A 17565-nucleotide genomic window follows, 5' to 3' on the forward strand; every position below is an offset into this window, starting at 1 on the left:
ACCGAGAAATTTACGAGGTTCGGCAAAAACCTGCCTACGTCCCCGGAGAGATATTGCTCTTCACTATGAGAATAACAGTACAAGTACACATGAGTTTAATCGACATAACCCAATCCTGAATTTTCCCAAGAGCCTCACTCTACCCCAAGAGTTCTTTCCCATGGGAGAGCCGAATGCTCTCCCCCTTGATGCTCTCTAATGCTTACCCTCTCACTCGGCAAGCATACTTAGCATGCAACCCCTTTCTTTCTTTACATTAAATTACAAAGAAAGCAAGCACACTTGCATGAAAGCAAACCAAAGGTTACGGATCATGCTTCCAAAGTCCAAAAGCAAACCTACTCTTGCTTTATGCTTTTCCTTTGTAGCAACTTTAAATGATGACTACAAGCACAATCACGATGCATCATGAAAACATCACCATTGTCTTCCACAAAACATGCTCCCTGCTTTGCCTTTTAATGAAGCCACAAATCCACTCACGGGTTACTTCATTGTTGCCAGCTCAAAATATGAGCCAATCACAACATTACGTTCTATAACTCCGAGGTAGGATTCATTTTACATAGTAATCTGCTGTATTTGCATCCATTTCTTTTGCGTTGGATGTACTTGTAAAGCAAAATAACGTCGTCGATTGTTTGGTAGATGCACTCAGTTGCCTTTGCGTTGCCTCCTTTCTTGAGGAGGGAGGTGAGTGCACTACGTGAATCTTCAACACCGGCAAGACAAATCGGCGAGAAGTAGTTACTAGTAGCGACATCGGTTGCTTGAGTAGCAGATGGGAAAAATTAGAATAGGTAATTTGTTAAGTGTGTAGATGGGGTTCTTGAGCTCTTCCTTCAGAGGCATTGGTGGGATTTAGGTTTATTTGTGTAGATGGGGTTCTTGAGCACTTCCTCCAATAATTATTTGTGGATGATATAGCCACTTGACATTATGTTATTGGAAATTTACTGTGGTGATCAAATAATTATAAGTGTGAATCAGGCTTTTAAGTTATTGTTATGCTCAAAATTCTGACATTTTCGGATATCTGTTATTGACATGCCGAAATAGTTCATCGTTGGAGCGGAAAAATTCGGTTCCTCCAATCCTCCAACAAGTAAACCTTGTAATCATGTTGAGAAGCCAAACACCATCTTCACTTGCCATCAATGAGAGATGAGGGGGGACGTGCAAGAAAATACTCCGACGCGCAAGTCAATCTTTGTTCAAAATGATTGCAGGAAATTGTAAAGCGATCTAATACTTCCCTCCCCTTTCTCCTCCCGTTCTGATGGGATTCTAAGCCTTTTATAGACGTAAAAACTTGGACTCCAAGTCCCACTTTCCTTCTATTTCTCCATGTTCCATATTCCATGATCATGCCCCTTTATTCTAGCTCCACTCCCCCAAATTTAGGAAGTGTCTGCTTGCTTAAGCCTTATTTTTTGCACCCACACCATGCAAACTTTTTGGTATGAAAACTTTCCTTGTAGAATTGCCTCTGGTCCAAGCTTGTCCTGTGTCCCCGAATGTTGCTCAATGTTCTCTTTCTGCGATGGTGTTTCTTCCTCTGTTTGGTTCCTTGACGAATTGGGATAATTAACTTCACCCAATGTAGTTTGACCATTGTAAATGTATCCCTTTTGAATGCAAAGTCTCATCGCCAATTATGGTTTGAGGATAGGGGTCTCCAAACCCAACTATCCGTGTGCGTATTCCACATAATTCACTTATCGTGAAACTCATCTCCAAATAAAAGCACATAAAATTACTCTTCATGTAGAATTTAAACTCGATAAAAGATTTTTCTTTGCAAAGCAAGCTCCTGATTTCACAGGGCATTATCCTTCCATCATCATATTTCTGTCCGATCAAAAGCATCATTATCCAATAGTAATAGATTGTATTTAGGCTCAACCAGTGCAGTTCTCTTAAATGGTGCATTCCAACGCCATGGCCCTTTTGTACATAGGCGATGTGTAAATGCCATTTGAAATCCGAAAAGTTGGTTAAGAATAAAGCTCATTCCTTGGTAGGCATGACCAATGATATCAATGGAGACATCCCCTTGATCCCTCTGGAACTTCCCATTCTTGTTGAGGTAGACGAGCCGTATTGGCTTCAGGGGACCCGTCACCGATCGCAAGGGCAAGGAAGAGAACAACGGCAACGGTGATGGCGGTTAAGAGTCGTCTTCGCCTCTGAAGAATTTCCCATGCTTTACGCTCTGAAGAATTTCCCATGTTTTACCGTTGCTCTCGGTTACGACGTCTTATAGTGATTGTGCTTTCCTTCATCCAGTTCAATGAGAACAGGGGATATAGAGACAGTCGAGGGTTTTTAATTGGGCAAAGAGAAGAATAGAAAAACTTATTCAGGTTTTTGGCTCGTGCCCCCATTGTGGCGTGGGTGAAACCATGACTTCTCAAATATGGCTTTTTGTACGAATTCTCATAGACGACGCCAACTATTGGAGCGGAAAAATTTGATTCCTCCAATCCTCCAACAAGTAAACCTTGTAACCATGTTGAGAAGCCAAACACCATCTTCGCTTGCCATCAATGAGAAAGGGGAAGGAAGTATCAGATCACTTTACAATTTCCTACAATCATTTTGAACAAAGACTGACTTGCGCGTCGGAGTGTTTTCTTGCAGGTCCCCCCTCCTCTCTCATTGATGGCAAGCGAAGATGGTGTTTGGCTTCTAGATGGTCACTAAGATTTGCATAATCAATAGAAATGGTCCCTGAGATTGTCCACTATCCATGATTTTGGTCATTCCATTAAAAACTCTTTACGCAATTTTCAAAGCTTCGTAACTCAATCGTTTCTTAACCAAATTTGACCCATAATATATCGAAATGAAGCTATGAAAGTGTAGAACAAGATTATACCTATTTGGAAGCCCAATGGTTGTCTGAAAGGTGACTGGTCCTCTGAAAAACTGGAAAACTCGCTAGAAATTGGGTAAACTTTAAACGTTCATAACTTCTTCAATACTCAACGAAATGGAGTGATTCAAAATGAAAATCATACTTCTCAAGGAGACAAAGATAATAGTACCTTTTTTGATGGCTAACTCGACATGGTTTGGCCGGAAAACGGCTCAAAAGTGGCTAACCATTTTTGAGTTAGCCAATTTCGAGCCATTTTCCGGCCAAACCATGGTGAGTTAGCCATCAAGAAAGGTACCATTATCTTCATCTCATCGAGAAGTATAATGTTTGTTTTTGAATCACTCCATTTCGTTGAGTATTGAAGAAATTATGAACGTTTAAAGTTTACCCAATTTCTAGCGAGTTTTCCAGTTTTTCAGAGGACCAGTCACCTTTCAGGCTATTTTCTGGCGATATTTGGCAACCATTGGGCTTCCAAATAGGTATAATCTTATTCTACACTTCCCTATCTTCATTTTGATATATTATGGGTCGAATTTGATTAAGAATCGATTGAGTTACAAAGTTTTGAAAATTGCCCAAAGAGTTTTTAACAAAAGGACCAAAATCATGGATGGTGGACAATCTTAGAGACCATTTCTATTGATTTTCAATCTCAGGGACCATTTCTATTGATTATACAAATCTCAGAGACCATTTTGGCTATTTAGCCATAAAATAATGATTTGTGATTGTTTTGGCGTGCTAGTAACAATAACACAATGGTGTATCCAATTGTTTTGGTGTGCTAATAACAAAAACATAATGACTGTTTTGGGAAATTGATGTAGGTAAAGAAGATGATTTTTTACCACCTGTAAAAGTAGGGATAAAATCACACAAAAATACTTGCAAGAGAATAAGGTAGTTGTAGCATTAATGGCTCAAACAGGTCATTTCCACATAGATTGATTGAATAATTTGTATTTAAACTAATTCTTAATTAACTATTTAAAACAAAGTTTCAAAAATGTTGTTTTGATGACCTAGAATATTAAAAACGAATTTTAATTTAAAACAATTAAAGAAACCAATTTGAAAGGGAACAATCTTATAAAATAATGATAAAAAGACACTACGGTTCCACTATTACCTTAACAATCTTATATAGTTTTACCAATTACTTATGAATTACACATGCAACTTTGAAGGTTAGGTTTTCCTTATACATATTCTACTTATGGCATTTAAGCTAGAACGTATATCAAACAAGCAATCCGTCTGTGACATTCAGATCAAATATAACCATGCATGACTCATTATGCTTTGTGAAAAGCCTTTGAAAAACCATGCAACCCCTAAGACGTGGCATTCGCCCTAGGTGAACTTACAACTATCAATCACAAGAAGCAATACTCAATCCTCTGGTGGCATTCCGACCGAATTGCATCTGATTACTTATCTAAACATCCTAATGGTAGCTAAGCATTAAAATATAAAGACACTTTAAACACAGTAATTAATAATTCAAAGTATGCATGCATAATATCATAAGCAATTAAATAAAGACTACATATTCATGCTAAGGCTCAAGGCATCGCCTTAGCAAAAGAGAATTAGTTACTAACAATCGTAAAACAAAATATTATTAAAAACAAGGATAGAAAATACCTTGAAATACAAATCGTCAAAGCCTAACTAAGTTCTCCAAATTGATGTGTTCTCCCAATGGCTAAATAGCCTTATTTATACTATTATAAAATAAAATCCTTACTAGAAAAAGGTCTTCTAAAAACTAGGAAACATAATAGAATAAGATAACTAGGAAATAAAAGGTTTCCTATTTGAACTGAAATTCGGACTTCTCAGAAAATCAGCCTTTTTGACCAAATAAATCAACTCTGATTTGATCTCAAAAGGTTTTTTTTTGAAAGTTGAAGGCGTCCCCTACAAATCCTCAGAAGGAATCTTCCTCAAAATATGATATCTTGACCTCCAAAATACCCAAAACATCTAAAAACATCAATCTAGAAAAGCTGGGCTCTGAGCCTTCTTTTCATCACCACGGTCAAACAGCTTAGTAGAAAAATCTGAAATTTTGATACAATTATCTTGAAAGACTCACGAACATTTTTCAATGGAATCACTCCAAAATTCATCTGTTTGATCACTTTTTGCTCCAGAGGAATTCCTACATTGAAAATACATAACAAAGTATCATAACCAATAAATTAATACTAAGATTAGGGTAAAATATATGGTATAATATGAACTCATCAAAGCCAAAGGAGTCTCGGGAAGACGCATGATGATAACATGAGAATCACTCAACCAGGGACAACAGATTCGCTCGACATCGCTACAAGGATAGAACCTTGGAATCACTCAACCAGGGGCAACATAATCTGTCACATCTCGGCCCGGGGTCCACCACATCCCGAGCCCGCTCCACCACCGTAGCACGATATTGTCCGCTTTGAGCCCCGACCATGCCCTCACAGTTTTGTTTTTGGGAACTCACGAGCAACTTCCTAGTAGGTCACCCAACCAGGGACAACAGATTCGCTCGACATCGCTACAAGGATAGAACCTTGGAATCACTCAACCAGGGGCAACCGAATCTGTCACATCCCGGCCCGGGGTCCACCACATCCCGAGCCCGCTCCACCACCGTAGCACGATATTGTCCGCTTTGAGCCCCGACCATGCCCTCACAATTTTGTTTCTGGGAACTCACGAGCAACTTCCCAGTAGGTCACCCATCATGGGAGTGCTTTCGCGCGGACTTGCTTAACTTCGGAGTTCCGATGGAACCCGAAGTCAGTGAGCTCCCAAAAGGTCTCGTGCTAGGTAGAGATGAGAATATACATTTAAGGATCACTCCCCTATGCGATGTGGGATGTTACAATCCACCCCCCTTAAAGGCCCGACGTCTTCGTCGGCACACCACGGCCAGGGTTAGGCTCTGATACCAAATTGTCACATCTCGACCCGGGGTCCACCACATCCTAAGCCCTTTCCACCACCGTAGCATGATATTGTCCGTTTTGAGCCCCGACCATGCCCTCACGGTTTTGTTTCTAGGAACTCACGAGCAACTTCCTAGTGGGTCACCTATCATGGGAGTGCTCTCACACGAACTCGCTTAACTTCGGAGTTCCGATGGAACCTAAATCCAGTGAGCTCCCAAAAGGCCTCGTGCTAGGTAAGGATGAGAATATACATTTAAGGATCACTCTCCTGGGCGATGTGGGATGTTACAGAATCACTCACGTCGCTAATCGTGGATTCACTCAACATGATCAAGCCAAATGCTTGTTTAGGAAGGAGAAACTCACTTTCTTCTTAAATTAACTTTATTTCACGAATTGTCTACTCAATCTTACATATGGAGCCCTTTAAATAAGAGGGTACCTTACATTAGTAGGATAGACAATAACATATTATAGTTACAATGCAACCTAATTAAAATAGATAAAAGCATGGCTTTGATATATGAGAAGCCACCAACATCCATATTTAATATAGAGACCATACTTATTGTAGTACCTACATCAAAAATTTAATTAGGTTATCGATAGATTAAATTTGGGGGTTTTTTTAACTTTAATCCTTCAAGAAGATTGAAATTTAAAATAAACCTGGTGTTAGATTACATATTGATTATAATCCCTTGATGTGTCCTTAATTCAAAATAATTAATGTGCATTTTATTTAATGTCTCCCATTAAATAATTAAATTTATTAACATACAAATTTTAATTTATTTTTTTTACCAAAAAACAGTTTTTTAATTTATTAATTTTATTTAACATTCTTCAAACTTGAAAGACTCAATTAATGTACCTAAATGTTAGTACCGAAATGTGTGTATTGAAATGTATTATATTGAACTAATGAATTTAAATGTTAGTATCGAAATGTATGTACCGAAATATATTGACACACCCCAGCCCGGAATGTCCCTTAGGACTTCGAATCGGGCTATGCTGACCGACACCTGGAAGGTGACGAAGCCATAAAATATAGTGATGTGAAAAATGTGAATAAATTAAACCTAAAAGTGCCTAAAGACCAGAGTGCGCTGTGAGCGGGAATGAACTCATTTCACACGCGATGTCAGAGCATAAGTAAAGTACAGTAGTGGGGGTAAGGATCATACCCTCAAAGGTAGCCACCTATGCTGAGATTCGCTAAGAATCCTCGTTGATACGAACTTTCAGCAGCTAAAACTGGAGGGGCGAAAAACAAGGGTGAGTGGGCCTGAAAATAAAGTTTTAATGAAAACCTTTAGAAAACGTTATAACCCCTCACCATAAAACCCATATAATTTTTCCAGAAAATAGTAATACATACGTATATAAAAATCTTGCTCAAAACAGTGTAAATCAAGGAATATGCCATGTCAAGTATCTTAGCAGTAAATATGTAAGCCAGGTGATATAAATCAATGTAAAAATTATATGCCAGCCGGAGTCACCTATTATAACCTGTACGGCTGAACCTATTGCTCATCAATCCAGCTGGAGTCACCTAATGTGACCTGTACGGCTATAAACATGCACACGAGTCGGAACCACCTAATGTGGTTTGTATGACGGGCTGGGTGTAATTAAGTATGCTCAAGTGCTACGATCACGTGAAGGCTATGCGATAAATCGCGGGTCACCTACGAGTTGGAACCACCTAATGTGGTCTGTACGACAGGCTGGCATCTGCCTTGGATCCAAGGTGAGCGTGCGATGCGGGAGGTGAACAATCACGTGAAGGCTAGGCCCTAGCCACGGGCGGAGCACTAACACCGGGGTGCAAGAGAATGAGCTCTATATGCATCAACTCATAACCAACTACCATGCAACCATACCATCAATATGTACTCACTTGAACTTACCTGGGCCTCCGCAACATTATGCAATATTATGCAAAGCTATACTAATGCATATGCTAAAATGTAAAGCAAATATGACATGGCATTTTAAACGAAATTCCATTTAAAACAGTTTTTGGGAAATATATATATATATATATAGAAAACCAAAAGTCCACTCACCTGGAGTCCACGCTACAACTCCCTAACACAAACATCGAGGCGTCACGAACAATCAGCGCCTAGAACAATTATCAAACCATATCTCAGAATCCGTATCAATAGAACACAGAACTCACATAAAACACATCCTCAAGGACATTCTAGAATGATTTGAGACCTATTGACCAAAAGTCAACCGTCGGTCAAAGATCGATGGTAGGGTCCACAACCCTACACAACTCGATCCGGAAGACCTACAACTCAAATTTCCGATCAATAACTTCCAAAGATCCATATTATGCTTCTACAACATCATAAAAAAAATTCATTACAATCCAACGGTTGGATCTCCGCCAATTGCAAATTTAAGTGGTGGTTAACGTTTTATTTTATGAACTTACAAATCCAATTCAGGAAGATCCGTACGTCGAATCCCCAATCCGTAAGTTTCTATGGTCCTCAAATATTATGTACTATAAGGTATTAGAGTTTAGTGATGATCCAACGGTCGGATTTTCAATTGCTATACTATTCAAGTGGCGGACCTTAATGAAATTTCGCCGGATTCTGCAGATTTTGTAGATTTCCTGGGCAATCTTTAGAACTCCATATCTCACTTGTTTCTAAACCAAATTCAACCCATAATATACCAAATCGAAGCTAGAGAAGTTTAGAACAAAATTATATTGCTTGGAGTCCAAATGGTCGCCAGAGATGATCAGAAAATGGCCTGAAAGACAGCTATCCGCGGGAAACAGGGAAATTCGCTAGAATTTCTGGGCAACCTTTCAATGTCCATAACTTTGTTAATACTCAACGAAATCAAGTGATTCAAAAACGGAAATCATAGTTCTCAACAAGACGAAGATATTGGTACCTTGTACGATGGATAAATCGCCGTGTTTTGGCCGTAAAATACCTCGAAAGTGGCGGAGGTCGCCAGAAACTGGGCAAACTTTAAATAGTTATAACTTTCTCATTTCTTCACTAAATTAAACGATCCAAACATGAAAATTTATCTAATTGACGACAGGAATCGTTTTAGTTCAAAAGATGGCTGGAAATTGTCTGAAACTGAAGGGAAACCCACTGCTCCAATGAAGGTTCTTGAAATGGCATATGTGCACAGTATTCCAAGAAACCAAAATTTGATTCAGGTTTCTAGGTCCGAGGAGAGTAAGAATACGGTGATTTTCAAGTCGTTAATTCGTAGGGAAGGTGGATTGGTGCTAAAGTGTCACGGGGAGGGACTTGAGGGCGAGAGAGAGATATGTGAGTTGAGTAGAGAGTCACGGGATAAAGAAGGAGAAGAGGAAAAGAATAATCCAGAAAAATGGGGACCAATCTGTGGGTCCCACGTGGCACACAACCAATTTAACATGTTCAATTGTCAATTTACCAAAATGCCCTTGACGTTTAAAGGTTTGTAGAATCTTTGTTATAACTCTAAATTACGTTCTGTTTGCACCTACGTGTTCGTAAGGACGAATGCTACGAGGATACGCCAAGAAAACGAGTCATACGTGGCACGACATGGTAGTCAACAAAAGTCAACGCATTTGCCTCAAAGGGCATTTTCATAAATTCACTTATTAAAATTATAAAAACCGTAAAATTGGGGACGGGTCATTACATATATGCACCGAAATGTATTATATTAAATTAATGTACCTAAATGTGTGTACCAAAATATACGCACCGAAATGTTAGTACCAAAATGTATTATATTGAATTAATGTACCTAAATGTTTGTATCGAAATGTATATACCGAAATGTGTGTACCTAAATGTATGCACCGAAATGTATTCTAATGAATTTTATGCACCTAAAAGAAGAAGACAAAGTACATCGAAATATATTTTATAACAAAAATTAGTTTATCTAAATGTTTACAACAAAATATATTATGATAAATGAAATAAAAATGAAAATTATAATGAAATAAAATTAATACATTAAAAATTAGGAAGAAAAAGAGAAATAATTAAAAAATCAAAATATAATTAATAAATAAGGTTATTAATGTATCAAGGGACTACAATTAGATTTTAATCTTACTCATGATTTTAATCTAAAAGTCATATTTTCCAAGGATTAAATGAAGTTTTCTATTAAATGTAACCGGGTTTATAATAGATTAAGCGTTTAGTGCCTTCTATTATAACAAAAACTTGCTTAAACCACCTAGTTCACTTAGGCCTCAGCCCGCCGCTCTAGATGATGACGGTATGCTTTTGCTATGGTAGAAGCTGCTATGTTCTCCACCTTATGAGAAACCTTCTCGCTTTTCTGCCACAGTAGCGGGTACCTGGAAACTACAGTTTCCAAGTCCTTGGCCAGGAGCACAAATGCTTCTATTTTTGTGTGGCATTTGACATGCTTGCTAGAGACTGGAAGCTTTGTGAAACAGTCTGATGCGCAATCGAGAAGCTCTTCCCCGTAACAGTGACCTTTCCCGAGGGGCTCGGTGTCCATTAATGAGATTCCTTGCCCAGCTTGACTATCAGTCGACGCGTAAGTCCACACTGTCCCTTCGATAATGATCAGCATGCTATCGAGTAGATCTCCCATTCGAAAAATGATGCTGTTCTCAATGTACGTCACTGGCTTCAGATAGCCGCACATCAACGTCAACACTTTTTCATCCATGTGTTGAAGCTTTTTTATCTACACAAATGTGTGCTCACGCACGGACGTATATTATCAGAACAACATTGCAGTGAAAATGGATGCAATTAACCTAGTTATAGTAATAACAACGTTATTCGGTTGTTAACTAACTTAGAAATATCATATAACTTTGGACAATAAACTTTAAGATTATAGTGCAATCTTATCTTTATTGTACTTCAAACGTTGAATGTTAACGTCATTTTGTTTTAAAACAATATATACAATAAATTAATGGTGAGAGATGGAGGTTGTGCCACATACTTTCTTAAGTGTTTTCATGCAAAGCCACTGCTTCAGAGATGTTCTGGTTTTCACGGGAAGAAAAGAGAATAGAAACTTATGGAGATCAGCATCAATGTGGTCGTTTATGCATCTCAAGATTTCTTCCCTTATTTCATGAGGGACTTCATTTGTGGCCATCCAACACTGTGCGTCTAGCTTCCTCAGCATAGTCTTTTGTCTCAACTCTTCTTTTTTTAACTCTTCTTGTTTCATATCCTCCACTGATTTTGTAGTTTTCATCTCCTCCACTGATTTTGTAGTTTTTATCTGCATATAAGTCTATCTCGCCACAAATCAAACAATTAGCCACAAATCAAACAATTACTTAAAATACTCGAAGAATGACCTCCGCATGCAGCCCCAGATACGAAAAAATTGTTGAAAGTTAGTGTATAGAGAGATTGAATTTACCCACCTGCATGTTTCCAATGAAATAATAAAACAGTAGCAAGCCAACGACAGAAATGAAAATCGCAAACACGTTTTCCCACACATACGTACTTGTTGTCAGATTGGTCCCATAATTACTGCAAAAGATTAAGGTACATGATATCACATTAGACAATGTTGCTGAATAACTCCAAAAAATTATTTGTTACATATTTTCTAAAAATTGTTGATTGTCAATGGATATGATGCAAACCTCAGATTTCGCAAGCCCCACCATAAAGAGTAAAAGAACTTCTTTTCGAACTTTATATGCTCCGTGTTTAGATTCTTTAAGGAATCAAGAAATATTCCAAAGTTAAACGGAGATAAAGCACCATCTGGAGTATCCAACGGGCAATGCTTATTTAGAAATCTTATATTTCTTGCCGTAGTATTCCGACTATCACAATAGTAAGTATTCATACATTCCCTGTGATCTATACTATGATTTACACAAGCCTCGTGCCAACATGATATCTCTCGTTGAATGGAAAAAAGGTACCAAAAAGCTCCGAGTGCCTAAATTCATAACATGCAAACACAGAACCCCAAATAATTAGTCTAACATTTAAAAAAAAATTGCTATTAAAATTGAATGACAATTGAGGTGGAACTTACATGGCTGGCAAGAATGTAGAGAAACAAGTTGTATAGACCCTTAACCCATATGCTATTAGTCATTTCGTATTCTATGGCCGATAGTAGATAAATCCTTGTAAAATATTGACAGAGAAGAATAACATTCAGGACATTCATGACCTTGTTGTATTCCACATATCCTGAGCCTTCCACTGTGTAAAACATATCTATTATTAGCACCTGCAGAAAATCAAAAGATAAAAAAGGGTGAGAACTTAGAAGTCCATCTCAATTTCAGTTAGCCACAAAAGAGAAAATTACAGTTTAGTTCAGTTCTCTTACTTGTGGGAGGGGAAGAAGAGCGAAAAAGTCTATTACAGTAAAGATAGATAACCACGGCATCTTCTGAGCTATTTTCATGACCACTTGATCAGTCAACTCTCTGATTTTCGTTTTCTTATCTGAATTTCTCCCGGTTTGTTCCATCTTCGAAGAGGCTCCTTTTTTCAGGGTTTTTGGATTTGGATTTTGAACACCCTTACAGATTTCACATATGAAATGCGCTGCGAAAATGACATCCGTGATCGATCGCATAATTGAAACAACAATAGCCAACGTTTTGTCTATTTCAAAGCACTTGTTATCCTGATTCTGATCGACGACCACAACATAAAAGAAGAAAGGATCAAGAGAGACAGCAAATACGCATGATGTCACATATATACTGCTCCATCTTGGAAGGTAAGGCCCCAGCTGCGAGTTACGAATCTTCCTTATCAAGTTAAGGCCCCTGCTGCACATCGATTTCGAACGTTCTCCAGCCTCTCTGGGAAACATGCAACAAAAAACAAATGAAATTCATATGCATTCACCCTAAACCTTATATTTCATTCTTCACTGAAGCAGGTATTCATCTTTGCATAACGCAAAATAATGAGAGAACAATATTACTCGTATGAGGAGTCCACAATTAGAGTTGCCAAATGCCAAAATAGTCCTCGATAATAATTCGACAATGATATTACGAAGTTGGCTTCAAGGCATCTCTGGTTTTCACCGACGCCACTGACAACTTTAGGTCGTCGTGAATGGCCAAAATCCCATCTTCGATGTCAGCGAACATCGTTTTTGAGATGATGGAGTCCAGGATTGTGAGATTATCCTAAATCTCTCCCGAATTTGGGTTTTGTACGATCGGACTAACCACACCTCCGTCGATTTTGACGAGGCCGGCGTTGGTGAGGTAGCAGCAAGCAACGCCGCAGGCCTAATGGCTACTAAAGCCATCACCCATGCCCAGTCTTCGGTGGAGCCCACCATAGCCTCTTGCGTCCCTTCTCCCCCAACGGCGACGTACTCTCGCCGCGAAATTTATTTTATTTACGAACTTGTGGCGCTCTCTTTCTGTCCCTTCGCCTGGACCATCGTCGAGAAGACAATATGATGCGACTCTAAGCTAAAGGTTTCGGTTATAACTAGTTAGACCGCCTATTATCATTACTACCCATTAGGCCCACTATTTACGTAATACTATTAGGCCCATTTATACCTCAAACTCTTACTATCTTTGGGTGTATTTAAATCCCTTTTATGATGCAAAGAACGTATAAAGTGAAGATATGAATTTCCTTTGATTTTCTTTTCCATTTCCTGCATTTACTTTCATGCAATTTCCCTTTTACCATGTCTGATTCTATCACAATAGTTGCTTTGAGCTCCACCGGGCCACGCTGTGGTGGCACTGTCGAAGGCGGAACCGTCAAACAAGCCGGCGATCAAGAACTGGATCCTTCAGTCTAAGGTATGCTATGCACATAACGTGAGAATCTTCTGTGGGCCGTCATTGTACATTGATGGACCTAACCAAAGTCATCACCCCCTTTGCCACGATGGGCTTTGTACATTTTCGCCCAGCTAGCACCACTGGACCCGTGTGTTCATCTCAAGGAAAGCCGAAAGAAAGAAACGAAAAAGTTTAACTGAATTTGATTTAACCGTCGATTATATTGTGCAATATTTTGTGTGTGTGTGTGTTTTTTTTCAATTGAGTTGCATATATCGTATATTTGTATTTCTATTGAGAATGCAGGTATGTTTCATTCTCGAGTTAGAAGTTTAGAGCACACCATAGTAACCTTTTGAGTTTCTAAGAACGCACCACTCATTTTGAGACCATATGTGCTTTACAATTAATCTGTTAAGCCAAATCATGTATTAGAACTCGAATGTTCTAAATATGATGCCAATGGATGTCTTATTCACAAAGCACTAATTTTCACATTTGTGAAAGAAGATGTGAAGTTTCAATTAACTACCAAGAAATTGAAAAACCATTGAGGGCTAACAATGGCGTGGAAGTGGTGACAAAAGCCTCTGCCATGGATCTTTGGATCACTCTTATGGACCACTTAAGTCCATGAATGGTACAATTCATGGACTTAAGTGGTCAGGCGCGCTTCTACTGGCTTAAAGACACTCTGTAGCAAATGTTAAGTGCTTCACAAAGCCCAAATAACCTATATTGGCATATAGGCTACGACATGGTAGCAAACCCTAGCTCATGAATAATGATAGGCAAATAATGATAGAATTAGGGTTCGCCAAGGTGTGGCAATCGTGATCATGAGCGTGATCCCTTGGCTTCTAGGATAAAAAACTTCAAGGCTTAGGGATAGTATCCCTAAACCAATGTTGGTGAGGAGTATCATTCTATAGTACTACATATGAGACATATTTTACCTTGTGATCTTAAAGACACTACCTTGTATAGATATCCCTCTAAGAAGTCGGTGCATGTAAGAGCAAAATTTTGAAATCGAAGTCCTTATATTGGCCGAATCCCCTTAGTGAACTTAGTTGAGTTTGTGAATAATTCTTATGTTCCCAGATTTAAGTTTGGTGTTTGTTCTATTCTTGGATATCATTATGGATATGGACCTTGAATATTAGTAAGAAAGGATCCAGATAGAAATATGCATGATATCACAAATATTCTGCTCCATATCGTACGGTATAAGGCTCCTGCTGCACATTACGAATCTTCTCTATAAAGGCAAGGCCCCTGCTGCTCTTTGATTTCGAACTTTCTCCACCCTCTCTGGGAAACGCGCAACAAGCAACAAATGAAATTCAAATGAATTCACCCCCTAAACCCTAACAAATTAAACAAGATAAAATCAGACATAAATCTGATTTTAATGGCAGCTATTAGGTATATTTCATACATTCTTCACTAAAACAAGTATCCGTCTTTGCACAACGTAGGTAAAATAATAATGAATAATAATAAGAGAATTGTTATTGCAACTCCAAAGAGTCTAATTGTGCACTCCAAACATTATATACTTAGGAAAAAAGAGTACTCTTATTAGATATGTAAAATGCCAAAACTAGTCCCTGAATAATAATTCAACAATAATTTAACGGGATAACCTACAATAATTATATGTATATGATACAATCACTATCTAGTACCTAAAAATTTTCCCTCAAGAAGTCGGTGCATATGAGAATTATTTTACCTTGTGATCTTTAAGGTACACCACCTTGTACAGATATCCCGCTAAGAAGTCGGTGCATGTAAGAGCAAAATTTTGAAATGGAAGTCCCTATATTGGCCGAATCCCCTTGGTGAACTTAGTTGAGTTTGTGAACAATTTTTATGTTCTCGGATTTAAGTTTGGTGTTTGTTCTATTCCTAGATATCATTATGGATATTGACCTCGAATATGAGTTAATTGAATCATGTTTTTCAAATAAAAGTTACCAAATTAAATTAACATGTGATTTGGTACAAAAGTGAGAAAGTTAGTTATCTGGATGAATGTGCGAATTTGCATACTAACTTCATACCTAAGATCTCTCCTTTAACAACCAATTCGGGTCCAGCCAACCTGTTTCTAGGCCTTGGCACCGCCCACCTTATAGAGAGGCCCTTATATTCTCCCGTTCAAAAAGAAAGTTGTTTAGATTTCTAAGGATATTTGAAAAGGACAATGATTATGTTGGAATCGTCACTGAAAAAAAATTAAGTAGAATATATTTGCATCACCTCCAATGAATATGGAGCGAAGCATATTTCTGAAGACCATGGTTCACCGCCCGAATGGAGTGCACCATGTGGCCGGCCGAACGTCGTGTGATTCGAGTGATTTTGTATTTTGGAACGAACTTTTGGGACATCCTGGTCAAGATATGATGTGCTACAGGCATCATCTTACCCATCATAAGATTGTAAATTTTAACACTCAAACCTGGTGAGGCTAACAAAGGTTGAATGGGTCAAGTGCTACGCCTTGATGGACTTGGGTTTTGCAAATAAATAGGAATAAACACAGCATTTTGGGACTCTCCGCGAATCCCCAACGCCTTATCACAGATTCCCCATCGCTACGCCAGATTGCTCGCCTTATTGCGCTACATGGTGCACTGCTATACTTTGAGGGAGACAGATAAGAGCATGCTAAGTTCCGAATTCGAAATATTTTAAAGAGAAAGAGGGGGAGAGAGAGAGTACGAACCTGCTCATTTTCTTTGCTGCCGGGTTCTCCACATCTGGAGTTACCATACTGACGAACCTGCCTGTTTTCTGTCCTTCCGGGTTCTCCTCATCTAAAGTTACTGATCTATTGATGTTTCCATCCATAATAACTCAAATATATATGTACTAAATGACCCTAAATAGGTACGACGAGGTTTTCAGTTTGCAAGGTGGAGAGAGAATAGCTTGCAGAGAGCTAGGATTTGAGTCGAGTGGCAGAAATTGAAGCTGCTAGCTGCATTGCCATTCTCTTTTAAGACAAACTGAATTCACGTTTATCACGTAGGTCTTTTAATATGACGTAAGATTCTTTTCAAAAATCTGAACTGTCTAGATTTAAATAAATTCATCATTTGTAAATCATAATAATTCTCCATTGACACAGCAGTGCAACGAATAACAGATGCAACCTTCCCTGCTAAGATTCAGTAAACATTTAGATTACAATATAAGATTGGGAACGCAGCAAACCCATGCATTCCTGCTTTTTGCCTACCAGGACCACTTGGACCACCAATGCCATTACGATGCCCTCTTTTTTCTCTCTAGCCAATAAGATCAAAGGACTGCACATTTCAACACCGGCAGTAATTATTTAGGGCATATCATATCATATCAGGAAGTATAGCTAGAAAAATATCATTAATAGGAGGGATTTTTTTATTGTATCAGGAACACAATCTGGTACATCAGGTGTCATAATATAAGTGAATAGGCAGTTGAGAAATTTTTTTTATCTCCACTTACATTATGACATTTGATTTACTGAGCTGTGTGATACATTGAAAAATCTCTCCCTTATTAGTTGAGACTGTAAAATAGACATCAGAAATGAAAAGATTCAAGCAATGGCATCCGGATTTTATCATAGCCCGATTAGTAGAAACACAAACTTTTAGTATTCAACAGTTAAAAATCAAGTCATGCAATGTTGAAAACTAGCTACAGACAACAATTATAGAAGAATGCTCTATGTCATGTTTACCAGCAAAAAATACAATCCAAAAACCAAACATGAATCCAAATCTCTATTGCTCAGATAGCACCATATGTTACTTGTTTAATTAACGTCAAAATACACAACAAATCAAAACTTTTCTGTTAACCAAACATGAATCCAAGTATAAAAAGTTGAAACCCGTTGCAACGTTGGGTTGATTCGGTGAAGA

General features: G+C 38.3%; 1 protein-coding gene and 1 long non-coding RNA gene across 2 annotated transcripts; one reads left to right on the forward strand and one right to left on the reverse strand.

Annotated features, from left to right (window-relative positions):
• Positions 1–456: 456 nt before the first annotated feature.
• LOC139195361 (uncharacterized) lies at positions 457–791 on the forward strand. Its single transcript, XR_011580206.1, has 2 exons — positions 457–549; positions 649–791. It is a non-coding gene; the product is annotated as an uncharacterized lncRNA (long non-coding RNA).
• Positions 792–9874: 9083 nt separating this feature from the next.
• LOC103443898 (cyclic nucleotide-gated ion channel 1-like) lies at positions 9875–16699 on the reverse strand. The gene is made up of 7 exons (XM_008382802.4): positions 16377–16699; positions 12199–12682; positions 11896–12096; positions 11492–11796; positions 11264–11375; positions 10828–11127; positions 9875–10560 (listed from the first exon to the last, which is right to left on the reverse strand). Exons 1-7 carry the CDS (start codon positions 16499–16501, stop codon positions 10087–10089), a joined length of 2001 nt encoding a protein of 666 aa, XP_008381024.1. The 5' UTR covers positions 16502–16699; the 3' UTR covers positions 9875–10086.
• Between the last annotated feature and the right edge of the window lie 866 nt (positions 16700–17565).

The sequence above is a fragment of the Malus domestica genome, chromosome 01, assembly GCF_042453785.1.
Source record: "Malus domestica chromosome 01, GDT2T_hap1".
NCBI lineage: Eukaryota > Viridiplantae > Streptophyta > Magnoliopsida > Rosales > Rosaceae > Malus > Malus domestica.

Excerpts from the sequence above, each read along its gene's own strand:
- LOC103443898 (XM_008382802.4), bottom strand. The coding sequence starts at position 16,501 with ATGGATGGAAACATCAATAGATCAGTAACTTTAGATGAGGAGAACCCG. Across the intron at positions 11,797-11,895 it reads TCTACATTCTTGCCAGCCAT|GCACTCGGAGCTTTTTGGTA; the intron begins GTAAGTTCCACC and ends TTATGAATTTAG. Across the intron at positions 10,561-10,827 it reads GCATGAAAACACTTAAGAAA|ATAAAAAAGCTTCAACACAT; the intron begins GTATGTGGCACA and ends ACATTTGTGTAG.